The sequence below is a fragment of the Miniopterus schreibersii genome (assembly GCF_964146895.1).
Source record: "Miniopterus schreibersii genome assembly, chromosome: 12".
NCBI classification, from domain to species: domain Eukaryota; kingdom Metazoa; phylum Chordata; class Mammalia; order Chiroptera; family Miniopteridae; genus Miniopterus; species Miniopterus schreibersii.
This window is the reverse complement of record NC_138112.1, coordinates 24,565,628-24,585,441: the sequence shown is the minus strand read 5'-3', so window position 1 is coordinate 24,585,441 and position 19,814 is coordinate 24,565,628. Positions and strand designations below refer to the sequence as shown.

Here is a 19,814-nt window from a genome sequence, read left to right as displayed (position 1 = left end):
TTTCAAGCTGGTGGTCCAGTTTCATTTTTTTGCATGTACCTGTCCAATTTTCCCAGCACCATTTATTGAAGAGACTGTCCTTACTCCATTGTGTGCTCTTGCCTCCTTTGTCAAATATTAATTGAAGCTCAGACTCTTAAATTCTAATTTTGACTCTGCCTCTTCTTCGTGGCCCTGCACAAGCTACCCAGTCTCTTAGCCTCAGTTTCCCAATCCATAGGACAACGATAATATCCTCAATTTATTGAGAATAGTGAGTAGAATAGTATCTAAATTCCCAGTACACTGCTGTGGTGTTGGCACTTTCCTTCATCCTTGGACACTAAGGCGCAAGACTAGCCTAAGGCATTGCCCGGTAGCTTGCCTGTGCTCTGAACTCTGGATTTCCTTTCCTGGGTTTAGAAGACTGGGGCATAGACCAGCCAGATAGGTTAACGCAACCTAGCTCTCTCGCCTACTGTGTGACCTTAGTCATTAAAAACAGCCTGAGCCACTCTCAGCTCATAACTAACATGTGGATATTAGTAACAGCCTAGGGTGGCTGTGGGGCTCAGATGAGATAAGTGCTCAGTAAGGACCCACTTCAAATTGAGTTTCAATGTTCTCACCTGTGAAAGTGGCAAGGTTGGCGTGGGGATTAAAATCTGCATCTCCTCAGGTCATTTTATTCCTAATACAGCGCTCAGCCCCATCCTTGTATCCGCCGCTCAGTGGCTGACACAGAACAGGCTCTTTATTAACAATGTTTGTTTTTCCCTAGGAGTCTCAGCTCTCCCCAGCCCCACAGGCCTCCCTCCTCTTCAGTGTCTCCTTCCCAGGTCCCATAGGCTAATTCTTTGTTTTGTGTGCAGGTGGAACTGTATTTCCATTTGCTGCCAACCATTTATTTCAACATGCCTGTGTGTGTGTGTGTGTGTATGTGATTAATAACTGAAAAGTTCCGTGAAAACTGGGTGCTGATTTCGGTAACCATTTTATGCCCAGATCCTATCATTTCTCTAGATAAATCTGAAAGGTTAATAGTCGGTGCACGGGTAGGCTAAATAGCCATCTCAGACGGGCGAATAAAGAAAAAATAAGTTTATTAAAAGGGGATGGGTATATCCAAAGGGAAGGGCTACAGAGCCCTGAGCCAAACGGTGTTGGGTCCATGATGGCAGCAAAAATATACTCGGGACAGTGGAACGAGGAGGAGCATAGAAGGAGCAACAGGAGAGCCCAGGCTGGCTGCTTGGGCTCACTGAGGAGTCAGAGAAAAGGGGGCCTTGGAGACAGGTTCAGGGTAAGCCTGGGATGAGCTGCTGCTGCCCACTGCTCCCCTTTTACAAGTCTCATGGGGTCCCCTTGGAGGGATGGAGATGGCGCTAGCATGTTCCCCTGGTCGGGGGCACGGTGTGGAGCTCACTGGTTCCTTTGTCCTGAACCTATTTATCTCTTTCTTACAGGTGGGAATCTGAGGGGAGGTCTCCAGGTAGTGTCTCAATAGAATATTCATCAGCTTTCCGGGTGCGCTCTTTCAGGGTCCTGGTCCCCACTGATTGGGCGGTGCCAGGGCAGGGGGTCATTAGTCAATGTGTCTGGTCCTGAGGCAGCCAAGGGGCCACTTGTGTGGTTTTGCTGCTTATCAGAGCCTGGAGCTGAAATACATCTGAGGCCTAGATGTTATCATTAGGGTGGAACCGCTCAGGGGTGTAAACCTCACGGGGGGTCTAAACCGCATGACCAGCAATATGCCGAGGAAGGATAGATTACCCTGGGGACAAAGTTTTTGTTTTCCCAGTTTCGCCCTTTGCTAGGCATCGGGGGCTTCCTGCCCTGGTGAGTTTCCATACCCTAGTTTTTGTACCTGGGTTTCTGTACCTGGCCCACCTGAAATTATCCTGTAATGATGCCCCTTTCCCTCAGCTTAAAGCCAACTACAAGGGCTTCTCTATGTTTTCTGGCTCCCCATTGCCTCTGGCCTGTGTGTACTGGGCGTCTTGCAGAGAAGTTGGGTAAATTATAGTCTCACTGTAGCTTTCTGAAATTGAACTTCTCAAGTCTACTTCAACTGGAAACATAAAATCTCAGCATATTTTCTTTTAGTTTTGGTGCCATAACAAACCACAGGTCCGTTTCCTTTAACTCTTTGAAATAAATAAATCTGAAAGGTTAATAGTCGGTGCACCGGTAGGCTAAATAGCCATCTCAGATGGGCCAATAAAGAAAAATTAAGTTTATTAAAAGGGGCTGGATATGTCCAAAGGGAAGGGCTACGCAGCACTGAGCCAAAGGGCATTGGGTACCTGAAATATATTCATAATTAATTCATCACAAACAATGACTAAGTGCTTATTCTGGATCAGCAGAGAGCAGTCACGGGAGATAGAAGATTTAAGGAAACGGAAGGTGGATCTCCTTTTTACCTTAATTTTCAAGAGACCTTATTCATCCCCATTATTTGAAACATATTTAATTTTAGTGTAGATTTTCTCATAAAACATTTCTTAGAATAATAGCACTCTCATCGTTGAAATCAGATAAAAAATATGTTGAAATTTGTTTGTAATTTAAAAGTCTGTGTGTATGATTTTTTCCCCAGCGAAAATAGGCAAAAGAAATTAAATTTCAGAAAATTTCAGTGAATGCCAGAGGTGATTAGTAATTTATATTTTACATATGATAGACACAACAATAAGGAAAAATAGGGCCTGCCTATGAGCTCGGTTCTCATTCCTATATTTGTCTGTATTCTACAGGATGGTTTGTAAAATCCTCCAACGAAACTACTAACATTGTTCCACAGCATAACATGAAGAAGGCGTTTTTGGATGAATTGAAAGCTGAGAACATCAAAACCTTCTTATAGTAAGCACATACTTGAAAATTTATATAGACAATTTGTTGGAAAATTTTATTCTGTCTCAGAGGTTTGATCCAATATTGCATATAGAGGAACTGACTTTTTTTTTTTTTTAAGTTTATCTGTTGAAGATCTTATATCACATTTTATCTAGGCAAGATTATATGTTTAAGCTGAACTTGACCGACATGGATGTTTTAAAGCAGGAGTCAGCCAACTCTCTGTAAAGGGCCTGCCTTTGTAAGCCAGCTGACCTCTGTCACAGCTACTCAGCTCTACAATTGTAGCACAAAAGAAGCCATAGAAAATGCATAAGTGACCAGGTGTGGCAGTTCTGATAAACTTGATGGGCACTAAAATTTGACTTTTATATAACTATGTCACCAAATATTCTTCTTCTTGATTTTTCCACCTGTGAAATGTGATAACCGTTCTTAGCTGTGGGCTATACAAGACCAGGAAATGTGCTGGATTGGGTCAGTGGGATTTATTTTCTCGACTCCTATGCGAGAGGAAGATAGTATATTTTGGTCAAAAGAATAAACTTGGACTTTGGAGTCTGTCATACTAGAGTTTAAATTTCATCTTTGCCCATTGTTAGCAAAGTAACTTTGATAAATGTATAACCTTCCTGAGCCCTCCTTTCTATATCTATAAAATGAGGACAGTGATACAGCTGTGATGAGAATGAACTTAGAGAGCATACACGTGACATAGTTTACAATCTAGCTCCCTATTTCCTGAAATAGCTGTCTCTAGTGTAGAGCCAAAGAGGTAAATGAGTAAATTTAAAAAATATTTGCAAAGCAACTAAAATAAAATCCTTATATAGAATGATTATATATAGTTGATTAGAATATTATATAGAATGATTATATATAGTTGATTAGAATATTTAGCTTTTCAAAGCATAAATCCCTTTTTTTAAAACATGTTTGCTTAGTGAATGTGTTAAAAAATACTTGAAGTCCCTTATAGTAATTGAAAAGTTCTTTAGCGAATACAAGCTATAATTTTATATAAAAGAGAGTTTTATATATACGTACATATATATGCATAGGTGTGTACACACATAATCATAAACACGTGTGCCTATGTTAATTTTGAGAGAATTGAAACTGAGTAAAAATTCGCTGGGGCACCTCCTAGGTCTCTGGAAGGGCCATTTCAACTGGAAGACCCTGAAGCTCAAACTTTGGAAATCCTTCCTCTGCCTCTTGCTATTTCACTGTAACTAGGCATAATGAAAATGGAGGTCTGGCAAGATTTGATGTTTACTCTTAGAGCTGTAGTCCCTCCTTCCTTCTCTTTCCTAACCTGTGGCATGGATTGACCAGCAAAGAAGAAAAATGAATGCCTTTTGTTTGTTTGTTTATTTATTTATTTATTTTGACACTTGAGCAAGCTCGAAGCAGTCAGCTTCTTGCCTATTCTCTGTGACCACGCTGTTCTAACTGTTTGGAATTCAAGAACATTTATCATTAACACACAGAAGGAAGAGATTAAGAGAACCCCCACTCATCTTTCCAAGGACTGCAGAATCTCCAGAAGCCTCCTGAACTCTCCAGATTTCCAATTTGCCAATACAAATTGTTAGCTATTTTAAATTTATAAATTATTACTTTTTAAAAAAATTTGATATTCTTGCCCTAGTTGGCTTGGCTCAATGATTAGGACATCGGCCTGTAGACTGAAGGGTCTTGGGTTTGATTCCAGTCAAGGGCACGGACCTCGGTTGCAGGCTCAATCCCTACCCCCAGTTGGGGTGCCTCTGGGAGACAACCAAATGTTATGTCTCTCTGACACTGATGTTTCTCTCCCCCCCCCCGGTCCCCGACTCTCTCTGAAAAGCAATGAAAAAAATATCCTCAGGCGAGGGTTAAAAAACAAATTGATATTCTGGTAAGATCAACAAATTACTTGTGACATACTTCTCAATTGATTAAAACAACAAAAAAATGTAAAAACTGCTATTTATTATCAGTTATCTAATTGAGCCTCAAATCCTTGAGAACTAGTGAGGTGGCTACAGTCTCCCCACATACAAATGAAAAATTTAAGACATGGCCAGAATTACATAAGTTAGGTACAAAACTTGTAATAAGCCACTTATCTGATTTTATTCTGATTAATTTATTTATCCTTGGAAAAAAGTCTTTTTTCTACTTATCTTTTTCAGGATCTTAGTTGGTAATGACAAAACTTACAAGAAATTTCACTCATTATAGCAAAGTCTAATAAAGTCTCTCTCTTTTTTTTTTTTTTTTTTAATGTGAGCATGCTCAAGACTCCTCATAACTCTTCTTGCTTCTAGGGACAAAGTTATAGCTGTAACAGGAAATAGGCATAACCTGCATCCACTTTAATTATGTCATAGTTTGTGATCTGTGTAATATAGAAGAAAATAGCAACATGTTAGCTGTTTGGCTGTTTTCTTTGCAGACAGTTATACACTGATGAAGGAATAGACTTCTCAGCTGCCTCTTAAAATTGTGCTCTTTTCCCACAGTAAGTAGAAGGAAGGAAATAATAAAGATTACAGTGGAAATAAATGACATGGAGACTTAAAAAAATAAATACAAAAGATCAAATGAAACCAAGAAGTGCTGCTTTGAAAAGATAAACAAGATTGATGAACCCTAAACCAGAATCATCAAGAAAAAAAAAGAGGACCCAAATAAATAAAATCAGAAATGAAAGAGGAGACATACCAATTAACATCACAGAAATACAAAGCATTGTAAGGAAATATCATGAACAACTACACATCAACATCAACAAATTGCACAGCCTGGGCAAATGGATAAATTCCTAGAAACATACAATCTTCCAAAACTGATTCAGGGAGAATCAGAAAACCTGAATAAACCAATTACAACTAATGAAATTGAAGCAGTAATAAAACAAACTCCCAGCAAACAAAAGTCCTGGACCAGATGGCTTCACAGGTAAATTTTACCAAACATTCAAAGAAGAACTAACATTTACCTTCTCAGACTATTTCAGAAAATTCAAGAGGAGGAAAGACTTCCAAACTTTTTAATGAGGCCAGCATTATCTGAATTCCAAAACCAGATAAAGACACTACAAAGAAAGAAAATTAGAGGCCAGTATTCCTGATGAACATAGATGCTAAAATTCTTAAGAAAATATTAGCAAACTAGTTCCAGCAATACATTAAAAAGATCACACACCATGACCAAGTGGGGATACAAGGTTGGTACAATATTCACAAATCAATAAATGTGATACACCACATCAGCAAAATGAAAGATAAAAATCACATGATCATATCAATAGCTGCAGAAAAATCATTTGATAAGAACCATCACCCGTTTATGAAAAAACTCCCGGCAAAGTGAGAATAGAGATCATATCTCAACATAATAAATACCATGTATGACAAACCCACAGTCAACATCATACTTAATGGGCAAAAACTAAAAGTGTTTCCCTTAAAATTGGGAACAAGACAGGAATGTCCTCTTTCACCACTCTAATTCGACATAGTACTGAAAGACGAGCCATAGCAATCAGACAAGAAGAAATAAAAGGCATCTAAATTGGAAAGGCAGAAGTAAAACTCATTATTTGACTCCACTAAAAAACTACTAGATCTAATAAATGAATTTGGCAAAGTATCAGGATACAAAATTAATATTCAGAAATTGGTGGCATTTTTTTAAATCCTCATCTGAGGGTATGTTTTTCATTGATTCCACAGAGAGAGGAAGGGAGAGAAAGAAACGTTTTTGTGAGAAACATCGGTTGCCTCCCACACATGCCCTTACCATGGACAGAGCCTGCAACCTGAGTATGTGTCCTGACTGGGAATCAAACCTGTGACCCTTTGGTACACGAGCCACATGATCACTGGGGTGATCGGAGGCATTTTTATACACCAATAATGAAATATCAGAAAAAGAAATTAAGAAAACAATCATATTTAATATGGCAAAAGAATAATAATAGGATACCTAGGAATAAATTTAACCAAGGAGGTAAAAGACCTGTACTCGGAAAATTATAAGATACTGAAGAAAGAAATTGAGGGAAATACAAATAACTGAAAGCATATACCACGTTCATGGATACAAAAATTAACGCCATTAAAATGTCCATTATACCCAAAGCAATATATAAATTCAGTGCAATTTCTAGTAAAATACCAATGGCATATCTCACAGATCTAGAACAAATATTCCAAAATTTTATATGGAATCAAAAAAGACCCCAAATAGCCTCAGCAAGCTTGAGAAAGATAAAGTTGGAGGCATCACACTACCTGATGTCAAACTATACTACAAGGCCACAGTAATCAAAACTGTGGTATTGACACAAAAACAGACATATAGATCAATGGAACAAAATAGCCCAGAAATAAACCCACACTCTTATGGTCAGTTAATATTTGACAGAGGATTCAAGAATATACAATGGGATAAAAACAATCTGTTCAATAAATGGTGCTGGGCAAATTGGACATGTACATGCAAAAAAATGAATCTAGACCACCAACTTATACCATCCCCAAGAATAAACTCAAAATGGATTACAGACTTAAATGTAAGTCTTGAAACCATAAAAATCCTGCAAGTAAACAGGCAGTAAAATTTCAAACATTTCCCGTAGCAGTATTTTTGCAGACACATCTCCTCAGGCAAGGGAAACAAAAAAAAAAGAAAACAAATGAGACTACATCAAACTAAAAAGTTTTTGCACACCAAAAGAAACCATCAACAAAAGGAAAAGAGAGCCCACTGAATGAACAAACATCCCAGTTAAAAAATGAGCAAAGGGCCTGAATAAACACTTCTCCAAAGAGGACATGCAGATGGCCAATAGACACGAAAAAATGCTCATCACTAATTATTAGAGAAAGGCAAATTAAAACCTCAAGGAGACGTCACCTCATGCCTGTCAGAATATCAGAATGGCTGCCATCAACAAATCAACAAACAACAAGTGCTGGCGAGGGTGTGGAGAAAGGGGAACCCTTGTGCACTGCTGGTGGGAATGCAGACTGGTGCAGCCACTGTGGAAAACAGTATGGAGTTACCTCAAAAAATTAAAAATGGAACTGCCTCTTCACCCAGTGATCTCACTTCTGGTAAAATATCCAAAGAAACCCAGCACACTAATTTGAAAGAATATATGCACCCCTATGTTCATTACAGCATTATTTACAATAGCCAAAATCCAAAAACAGCCCAAGTGCCCATCAGAAGATGAATGGATAGAAAAGCTGTGGGACATTTACACAATGGGACACTACTGCTTGACTGCAAAACAAAACAAAACAAAACCCCAAACAAACAAACAAAAAACATTATTTTTACCTTTTGTGACAGCATGGATGAACCCGGAAACTATTACACTAAGTGAAATAAGCCAGTCAGAGAAAGACAAATACCATATAATTTCACTTATATGTGGAGTCCAAATAAACTGACAAAAGAGAAACAGAGGCATGGATACTGGAACAGACTGACAGATGTCAGAGGGGCAGGGTGTTGGGGGTCTGGATGAAAGAAGGTGAAGGAATTAAGCGGAAAGACCCCATATATATATAAAACACATAGACACAGACAACGGTGTGGTGATAGCCACAGGGGAAGAGGGGTTGGGGGTAGGTGGAGGTGGGCGAGGGTGGGGGAGAAATGGGGATGGAAAGAGACTTTGCTTGGGACGACGGGCACACGATGCAGTGTGCAGATGGTGTTTTGTTGAGTTGTATACTTGAAACCTGTACGGTTTTGTGAACCAATGTCACCCCAATAGATTCAATGAAAAAATTGTGCTCTTTTGTTACTATATTTTGAAAATACAGAATACCAAATCAATGTCTGTGTGTTGGTCTGGGGAAGGCCTGGGGGTGGGCCGGATGCAGGGTGGAGGGGATTAATAGGAGTAAAAGGGGGACATCTGTAATATTTTCAACAATAAAGATTTTTTAAAAAAAAGAAAGAAAATACAGAATAGAAATCCTATGCAAGGTATTAAGCCCTTAAAAATGTACTGAATGAGGATTTTAATACTATTTTTATAAACACAATTTATTTTAATATAAGCATAAACATTAATCACAGGAATTTTGTTTTAAATTTTGAGTTATTTTTCTTGGCCTTTGATTTTTTACGTCAAAGTTCAAAAACACCGTAGAATTAAACATTTGAAATTAGGATCATCATAGCCATATTGCCTATTAGATTTTTGTAAATTTCCATAAGGGTGGAAGAGTGCTGATTTTAGTAAAACCTCCATATTTAGAACCAGAAATTCATGAAGTTCAAGAAATGAATGAGCTAGAAATAAATAAAAGTTTTTACATAATATATGATGCTTTGACATGTAGAATTTTTTTTTCCCTTTAAGGAGTTTAAGTTGAAAATACCAATGAGCTGAATCTTCAGGGAAGTAACAAATTTCCAGGAGGAAAAAACTTAAACAAAAACATCAGTATCTAAACGTATTAAATGAAAAATTAGTCTACTCATGAAGATTATACCTAGTAGACAAAATTTTGTTCACATAGTTTAGTTGTTAAAGATATTCCTGGTCCAACTAATTCTCATCATTGCTTTTTAAGTGTATTACTATGCATGATAGAGCGCAAGAGGTTCAAATTAAGCCTGTGTAAATATGTTCAGATAATTCATTAATGAAGACACTTTATAAAGGGTTGCTAATCAAAAGGTTTCTCACTTGACTGTAACTTTCAATATTTAAAAATAAATGTAATTATCGGTAATTCTTGGCATGTCACAGCTTGGTATTTTGGATGAAAATATTTTTATCTCTCAAATGTTTTGCACAGTGAAATAAAAACAAGCAATTCCATGGAAGTTCCAAGAGTCGTGGCTCTTAAGGAAAGAATATGACACTTTCCTCATCAACTCCTCAGGATTATGTCCGTAGGGTTGCACATAACAGTTCTTTACACAGATCAGTTTCTCTAGTTTTTCCCTTGAATGAGTTCAAGTTAGAGCATGAAAATTTCAAAATACGCTTTGAAAATCTGTATGCTGCAATAATACTACCAGTTTCCTTTTTTAATGTATCACGTTTCAAAGTATTTTTATGTCAATCTGCCTTAATTGGATGTTGATTTGAGATAAAGGCTGACTAAACATTAATTTCTAACCACTTTCAACTTTTGTTCACCAGCAATTTTACACGGATTCCACATTTAGCAGGAACAGAACAAAACTTTCAGCTTGCAAAGCAAATTCAATCCCAGTGGAAAGAATTTGGCCTGGATTCTGTTGAGTTAGCCCATTATGATGTCCTGTTGTCCTATCCAAATAAGACTCATCCCAACTATATCTCAATAATTGATGAAGACGGAAATGAGGTAAAAAAAATTTAGAAAAGAAACTCCCCTATCCTTTTCAAGTACTTCCTATGAAAAAATGCACTATACAACTCAAATTATTGATGGAAATCAATATTATTGAAACTGATGAATGATGCCTTTAATATTTCATTACCAATATCAACTTTCTTGTGCTTAGAATTTAATGTGATGTTGGAAAGACTCTGAGAAATTAATGTTTGATAACAATTGCTATTTTTTATTTTTTAGTATTGTACACTAACTTAAGAGATATTAGTAAGCTCCCAAGCAACTAAAATAGATATATTTTTGACAGGTTCAGACTATAAAAGATACTGCATAGGTTTGAGGTTGCTAGGAAATTCAGAGACCCAATGTCCAACTTGATCCAGCAGGCTTTATTGGTTTTAACAATTATGTCTTGTATGGTCATGTGTCAACTCTGTACCCAGAACTCGGATGTGGACATTTGGAGGGGAAGAGCATGTAGAGAGAAAGTCTGTAGAATGATATCTAGTCTAAAGAATTTACAATCTTGTTTGCAAAGTAGAGCACATACGTAAGAAAGAGAAGACAATACAAGTAATTGAGATATTTCCTGTCATGAAATATATTCAGTATGAAAGCCCAGGACTCGTATGTTCATTGTGAGTTAGCATACCTTAGTTTTAGAGCTACTATACCTAACTAAAATAGCTCCCTTCAATCTAGATTGCTTCCTTCAGTCCATTTCTTAGTTGGGGCTTCTAAATTGTATATATATTCAAGTGTGTCCAGCTTGATCAGTGATCAAGCTTGACCAGTATTGATAATGTTAAAGATATACATATGCTTGAACCTCTGTCCTGATCTATAAAATTTGAGGATTATCTGTGTACATTCAGGAAGATAGCAGACTTTCAGTCCTTCTTCCCTTCTTCAACTCCCAATTTTTACTACCTTAGCTTTTGTTATTCCATTTCATTATTTTTGCCATTAAAAACATTTATGCAATTCCTAAAGCCTGTTACACAACATAAGCATATCATGTAGAAGTTTCATTTGGGAGATTTTCCTGAATGGAGTTAGTTGCCTAATGTTTCTTAATTTTTTAAAAGTTATATCATTAGTTTATTTTCATTTATGTTTTTATCCAAGTTACATCTGCACATAAAGAATCACATAGTCTCCAAAGTGCCTTGCTTCCTTCCTAGTTCCCCCTTCCCTGAGGCAATCACTATTCACCCGTGAGTTGGTTCTTTTCATGTTTACCTCTGTTTCCTTAAATAGCATGCTTATATTGTTGGTGTCGGATTCAGGCATCATTTTTTGACATCCTGACAGTTCAGCTCCATTTTCATCCCTCTGTCCTAACTGCAAACGCTCTCTTACCGTTTCCCCGTCTCCCAGTGTTATTTAGTAATTGTGACTGACTATTCATAGCTGAGATACATGGTAAACTGTAAACTTTTATTCTGCTCAAAGCAGACAAGTACCTCCTCCCACAGGCAACAGATATTAGTGTTTTGTAGATTTGGAAATATTTTAAATACATACAGACACATTCTTTTACCTTTGTTTATGTAGAGATAACATACCATGTAGATTGAACTATATCTTGACTTTTTTGTCATAGCGAGGAAATAGAAATCTGTAAGCCAAAATTGTTTTAGTTGTGCTCAGAATGGCTAATTGGAAGCTATATTAGTGAATTTTGGAAAGTGAGCAGTGCTCACTGGTATATACTCTACCTTTGAAAAAAGTAAACCCCCCAAAAATATTTCCTTGACTTTAAGAAACTTTTTCTAGTTGTTAGAATAACTCATACACTTGCTTTAAAATCCACTTTCTCAGAAGTGCTGTAAAATTGAAGATTAATACAAAGGCAAATCAAGTGAGACAAGCTTGAGTGCTCCCTTGGCTGGAAGACTTGCTGATGTAGTGACTCTGTTTCTAGATGGATTTTTATCACAATTTAGTATATTTTCTTTTATAATCTTTCCCAGTGAGTGAGACGAGTTTGTACTCTGTGTGGATCCCGGAGAAATTATGGGAACTATGAAAGTGTGAGAATGTCTGGAGGGTAGCAGTCGATTTGGTTTTATGTTAGGTTCTGACAGCCTCAGTTAGCACAATGTAATGTCAGCCCAGATCCACCCCCCAACTCCCATCACCCCTGGTACCCCTGCACTGGCATAGGGCTGAAAAGAAGTGGTGATAGCAGGTAATCCTTGACTGCAGGGGGATGTTTTTAATGTGTTCATCATAAATTTTGATACTTGCTGTAATTTTGTTAAGTAAGAATCCGATTTTTCAGCTTCCAAACTACAAAAAGAAATAAAACTAATAAAATTAACCAGTAAAAAAAAAAAAAAGGAAGGAGAAAAAGAAGCATTTAGGGGACGCCAAGGAAGCGTAAACATCATATAATAAAAAAGTGTAAGTGGCCTAAGTATGTATATGAGTAATTACATAATTATAGAATTATGAATTCCCCCTGGGCAATTTTTCCCCTTCTGCCACAGACATCACTTTTTGTAGGACAGGTTTATTTCTAGTTGATTGTTCACCCTAAAGGATGTTGCTTTTTGAAGACCCAGCTTTTATGCAGAGATCTCTTGTTAGACTCTGTTGTTTGGCCGGGCTCTGGACTTTGACCCCTTTGCCCTCCCGCGGAGTCCCAGGCTTTGAGAGATCCAGCTAAGGGAAAAACAGGTTTTAGTGCTCATCTCAGAGTTCCTGCTTTCATGTTATTTTTTGGCTTCTGGTTCTTTCCTAACCTTTTTTGTTTTTTTTCAATTCAGTGATACAATTGAGAAGATAATATTTTGTGTTTTGTTCAATGTTCTTAGTTATTTTCAGAGTGAATGTTTATATATCTAGATACTATCAGATATGGATTTCCCCCCAAAATGTAATTTTTTTATTGAAGTGAACTTACTATTTAACTTATTCCTAAGTAATTATCTTTGCATTGTTGTAAATGACTACGATTACCATACAATGTTATTTTATCTGTGGAATAAAATTTTTCTCCTAAATCAAAAGCTGGTATTTATAGATCCTCTCAGGGTCTATAATTTATTCATCTCCCAAAGCCTCACAGCTGCTAGCACAGGGCTAGGTATTTGATATGTATTCTCAAAATACTGAAGGATTGATTAACCCTCCAGTGATAGAAAAGATAATACACACTTATCCTTGATTGTAGTATTCAAACTTGACCTGACTCACTTGTGATTATTGTATTTTGTTTTTCTAGATTTTCAACACATCGTTGTTGGAACCACCTCCTCCAGGATATGAAAATATTTCAGATGTTGTGCCACCTTATAGTGCTTTCTCTCCACAAGGAATGCCAGAGGTAAAAATCCAATGCAATAAAATAAAAATAACAACCAAAAACCTCTCATACATCCAGGCAGTAATTAAAGGAGCATTAGAAGGTTTTTTGATACAATCCAAATTCACCCTTTTCCACATTTAAGGAACTAGAATTTCTTAGTAAGAAAAAGGAACATTTATTATTTTGTGTTCATAATGCTTTTTAAGATAAAATTTACTTTAGTGAGATGCATAAATCCAAAATGTACATTTATTGACATTGACAAATGCCTATACCTGTGCAATTCAAACCCCATCAACATATAGACTATTAATATTACTTCTGAAAGTATCTTTATGGCCTTTCTCAATCCATTCCACACACCCCAAGGCAGCCATTCTTCTGGGGGTGTTTTTTTTTGCCACTGTTGATTAGTTTTGCCTATTCTAGAAATTCATATAAGTGGAATTGTATAGCATGTAATCATTTGTGTGTAGTTTCTTTTATTAGGCATAGTCTGTGAGATTCATGTTTAGCACTTATCAGAAGTTTGTTCCTTTTTATTGCCAAGTTATTTCTATTTTATGAAAATACTACGTCTTAGCACTGAGTAATTTTCAAAGAATTCAAATAATTGTATTGTTGCCATTTTCAAATGAAGAGCATGAATGTCTATTCTAGAAACTTTTATGTGATTTATTTAGTAAAGCGCTGTGCATAACAGTCATCTGAAATTTTGCAGTCAATCCCCAGATCTTTGCACAGTATTTTGTTTTTTATAAGAAAGCTAAATTTGAAAGAGTTGAATATAATGTATTAGTATCTTTTTACAAGTTCTCTCTCTTACTATAATATTTAACATGACATATATCAATTTTGGACATACTGAGTTTGAGGTGCTTAGGATATATTCACAAGAAGTTGCTAATTGACAGTTGGGTATATTGGAGTTTCACTTAATAGAGAGGTAAGAGCTTGGGCTATTATTGGAAACATCCTGGTGAAAAGTTTGTATTTAGAATTAAATTGATATTTAAAAATCTATCTTCACCAATCAGGATTTATAAGGACAATTTAACATCAGGTAATGCCATATAAGTAAGGTAAAAAATCATATTTTAAAAAATTATTTTTAAATGTATTTGGTTAATTAACTTATTTATAATTTTAAAATGTCACAAACTCCCTGGCTGGGTGTGGCTTAGTGGTTGAGCATCGACCTAGGATCCAGGAGATGGCAGTTGGATTCCTGGTCAGGGCACATGCCTGGGTTGCAGGCTCATTCCCCAGTCTGGGGCATGCAGAAGGCAGCCGATCAATGACTCTTTCATCATTGATGTTTGTCTCTCTCTCTCTTTCCCTCTCCTTTCCTCTCCCTGAAATCAATAAAGATATATTTTTTAAAAAAATCACAAACTTAGAAGAATATTCTAAGAATATTCTAAGAATTTCATATAATATTGATTATATGAAATTTACTTCAAATGAATAATTAATGTTATACCTAATGATATAATATTAGAAAAAACTTCCCTAAAATTAGCACATAAATAGAATGCTTGCAATTATTTAATAATTTATAATTGATATGAGATAGAAATAAGGGATATAACAATCAGAAATATTTTTTCTTAAATATTTTATTCATCTCACATTGGTTTAAATATTGCAAATATCTTCTAATTTTTCACCTATTCATGTTACCTATGTTGCCCTTTATTTAAAATAAATGTTTAATTTTGATATTGTCTAATTATTATGTTTATATGCTTTAGATCTTCTTTATTAATCCCCTTCTTCATTATTTATAGTGATATGTCTGTATAAGTGGAATATAAAAAAGCACTAAATACATCTTTATTATAAAAATAGCATTAATATTACCAGACTGGAGTTAAATATGTGTGTGTGTACACAAATAGTACACAATAGCGAAAATATAACAAATTTAATTTAAAGTAGACATAAAAATAAATTTTTAAAAGCCATAAAATATAGAATACACTTTAAAAATCTTAAAGTTAAATGAGTGTGAATTAGTTGAAAATCACTGAAATTTATCGAGCAGTGAAAATATTATGTGTAAAGAAACTGTATTTCTGGATGGGAAGACAATGTTTATAAGGAGAAAATTATACCCGCATTAGTTTGGGGTTTTACTGTATAACCAGTAAAATTTCCTAAATAATTTTTGAACTTTGACAGAATTATTCTACTCATAAGAGAGCCATAGAGATTATTAACTCACATTTTTCAGGTAGACAAACTATTCCAGATTAATGGGAAGACAGAAGGCGCATGCGATTCTGCATGGGATTGCTACTTGTGTTGAAATATTAGATGAGTTTGCTGGCTGGTGCGCTTCACTGAATCCCCTGTAGCCCAACCAGTGGAGTCTTAATTCCTTTTTAAATTATGTATGTTTGTATGTATGTGTAAGGCATTTCCCTGTCAGTAAGTTTTGGATCTTCACCTGAATCCTCTGGAGTGTGAAATACTGGGTTTTTCTTTAGCCTATTTGAAATTAGCTATTTGACAATATCCAAAAATATAGTCTAATCAAGGGGGCTCTCAAACTTCAGCACATATCAGAATAATCCAGAAGGTTTGTAAAACTCAGATTCTGGTCCCCACCCCTGAGTTTCAGCAGGTCTTAGGTGAAGGTTGAGAGTTTGTTTCCGAGGTCCCAGGTGATGTGGACTCTGAGGGTTCAAGAACTGTGCTTTGAGAACCGCTGGCCTTGCCTCTCAGTCTGTCTCTATTAATAAGAGCAGGAAAATGGAAGCTTGCAAGAACTGGAAGATTCTAGGCTAACAGTGCAAGATTGTATTTATTCCGTTACAGAACAATGGTGCAGTGTAAATTTCACAAGGTCATTGTCTGAAAACAAAGCTTTTTTTCTAACTCACAGTGACGACTTGCTTATCTATCCCACTTGTTTTCATTTTCAGAATTTACTGTCCTTTTAAAACTAATGTCCTTTTCAGTCCCATCTCTGTTTTAATTTGTTTTGTGAGGACTGCAGATTTATCAAAAGATAGCCAAAATTTACAGACATTTAAAGAAGTAATCTCCCCAAAGTTGGTGATATTAAATAGGGATAAATTTCAAGTAGGACACTTACACTAAAACAAAATTCACTGCTATCAGATTGGTTAATTGCTCTGCATTCACAGATGGATTGAGAGTGAACTCCAGAGGGGGCTAACATCGATAAGTCAGACAGAACTATCAGGAATAGTGCATTAACTGTATTAATAGTGCATTAACTGCACTGGTATTGGGAAGAAATAAAAGAGCTAAAAGTAATCCTTTTACTGAAGCTAAGATTCAAATGTCACCTTCTCAGTAGACTTCTTTTTATTTAAAATTATCCCGCCTCAGTACCGGTTCACTCTTTGCCTACTCTATTTAAACTTTTAAAAAATTTTCTACAGCACCTATTACCTTTTAATATACTGTATAATTTACTTAGTTATTAATTTTATCGTTTACTATCTTATCTCTGCTCTCCACGTGAATGTAAGTTCCTTCAAGGACAAGGATTTGGCATATCTCTAATTTCTAGAACATTGTTGAGTGCATAATAAAATAATCCGTCTGCAAAAAATTTGTCAAATTTTAGAATCAGCTTGGAAACAGCTTTATTGTAGTATCTGTTACAAATTTGTTGTGCACGTGCTATGAGAAACGTAGTCAAAGAGAAGCAAACAATAGCCAAAATAAAATTATCATCCAGGACAGGGGCTTCAAGCGAGGATGTGTGAAGGCTTTCCAAAGGCAGGCAAAAGATCATTTTAAAGAGATGAGTTGCATCATCAATTTCTCAGCATACTCTCTAATGGAATTGAGAACTATCCTGTGGTGAGATCTCTTATTTTATTAATGAAAGACATCACCCACCCATTCTAAAACAATATAAAACATATTTCTGAGTTGTAAAAAATCTCTGGGGCTCCAAACAAAAACAGGAGGGATAGTGAAAGATTCTAATAGCTGGGTAACAAATGATTTGGCAAATCAAATGATTTGCAATTGAATGAAATTAAAGATGAGCCTAATTGAGTTTCCTGCTGGTATGATTAGAATTAACGTGGATAATAGATCAGTGTATGATTTTGGGGTTGTAACTTGGAAGGAATCTAAATAATTGAGTGAAGATTTCATAGCAAAACTTTTTTCATGCCTATCCTAAGGTTTCTGAGAATTTATGTCTAAAAACAGGAGGTGTGAACAAAACTGATACTGAGTCCTGCCTCGTTCTAGCAATAGTTTATTCATTTGCAGATCCAGATCCATGGCCTAATGTTTTAACATTCCATAGCATTAAGAGATATATATTCCAAGTACAATTTTATGCTTGTTTTATTTATAAAAGTTCGTAATGATGTTGTTAGACTCAATTGGATACTACTAATAATTATAATATTAACTTATTTCTGAAGGATTTTCATAACACTTATAGCCTGTCACAGGAAATACATATGTTTAAAAATTCAATTTATATATTCGTAATCAAGGGAAGTTTTTCAGTGATTAATAAAAGACTTCTAAGCATACCCAGAAACTGAAATGGAATTTAACAGGCTAGATGTTAATTAAGGAGTGTTCTCTTGGGATCAATATTTTTGGCAGGGAGGGGAAGGAAGCTGAATTAAGCAGAGGTAAAAGTTTCACCTCAATACCAGCTCAGGGACACCTCTCAGCTGCAGGATGGGCAGCTCTGGAGTCAGAATTGCCCTTCAGAATGGTCCTGGGTTGGACTAAGATATCCAGATCTTAATACTTCCACATCAATCAGTCATTGAATGTGTGGCATCCTCAAAAAGGACATGACCTTGAGCAAGGTGGCTGTCTGTAGCTGACCTTGAGCAAGGGGCTGACAACGGAAGGCTGTCTGCAGAGAGCCTTCCCTGCAGCTGGAGCAAGATCCTCTCACTGAAGGAAATCTGGGCAGTACATGCCAGGGCCCAGCACAAATATATTTTACCTGAGAGGAGAATGTTTGGGGGGAGGAGGGACAGAATACAAGTTCAAGGGGGGAAAAGTAATGATAAAATCCTGACTAAAGAGAAGAGTGTATTCCTGTATTTTTCATATGATGATGTTGAGTAGTAAATCATAATAGTATAAATTTTATTGGACACATAAAAAGTGAGATAAAGTTGCTTCAAAAATGTTAATATTTATAATATGCTGGAAATTGCATTATTTGCAGCTCATAAAGGCGTGATAAAAAAATTTTAGATGTCAACCTAAAAATCTTGTTTTTCAAAATCAGTGTAGGAAGTGGGTGAGCAAAATATGTTTGGAGAATATTGATGTAATCTAACAGCCATTTTACAAATGAGGGTACAGTCATATGCCTCTTGGGACATGTTCTGGGAAGTGCATCGTTAGGCGATTTCGTCATTGTGGGAACACCGTTGAGGGCACTTCAACAACCCTAAGTGGTAGAGCCCACCACACACCTGGGCTGTATGGTGTGTCTCCGCTGTATGTGCCATCCCTTGTCGACCACAATGTCATTCTGTAGCTCGTGACTGTATTGAAACTCAAGAGATGTTGTAAGACTTGCACGTAATCATACTAATGATGTGAAACCAGACCTGTAAAGCAGTGATATTACCTGACCTTTCTTCTCTACCTGGTGGTTGTGAAGACTCATTAAGCTACTATTTCTGAATATACTTCAAAGAGAATAAAACTGTCATCGAGGGCTTGTTACCCCAGGGTTCCTGGACCCTTCAAATTGGGTGCAGCAGTGTGTGTATTTATATACATTTCCCCCCCCTGGGGAATGTTTCTAAAGCTTTATAGCCACTTAGAGGATATATGTATGTATTATATATATATAACTTACTGTTAAATTCCTGTGTCTCTAACCCAGCTAATTGCCTTCTGGACTCAAGTTCATTTCTCCCCGAATCTCTCACTTGAGGCTCATCCTTTTCTGACCCTCTTGTATGCTCTTGCCTCTTCCCTTATTTCAAAGATGTGAAACAGTCCCCATGCAGAAAAAAACCCTTGTATTCGGCTTTCCTTGTGCTAAATCATTTGTGATCTCAACAGGGTGATCTCGTGTATGTTAACTATGCCCGGACTGAAGACTTCTTTAAACTCGAGCGGGATATGAAAATCAATTGCTCTGGGAAGATTGCGATTGCCAGATATGGGAAAATTTTTAGAGGCAATAAGGTAAACATCATCTCTTTTTTTGTTCTCCACAAATATAAAGTTATATTGTTTCTTATATGTGTAGAGTCACATCCTTGAAACTTTCTGAGGACCACAAACTTCTCATGATCGGTAGCATGCCCACCTTATAGGGA

General features: G+C 36.4%; 1 protein-coding gene across 1 annotated transcript in view; it reads left to right on the top strand.

The window, feature by feature from the left end:
* Positions 1–19,814, top strand: part of FOLH1 (folate hydrolase 1) — a 46,297-nt gene that overhangs the window by 1,979 nt on the left and 24,504 nt on the right. The window contains exons 2-5 of the mRNA XM_081154288.1: positions 2,739–2,847; positions 10,010–10,196; positions 13,420–13,521; positions 19,555–19,680. Of these exons, the coding sequence (XP_081010414.1) occupies positions 2,739–2,847; positions 10,010–10,196; positions 13,420–13,521; positions 19,555–19,680 (524 nt within the window). The remainder of the gene's footprint in view (positions 1–2,738; positions 2,848–10,009; positions 10,197–13,419; positions 13,522–19,554; positions 19,681–19,814) is intronic.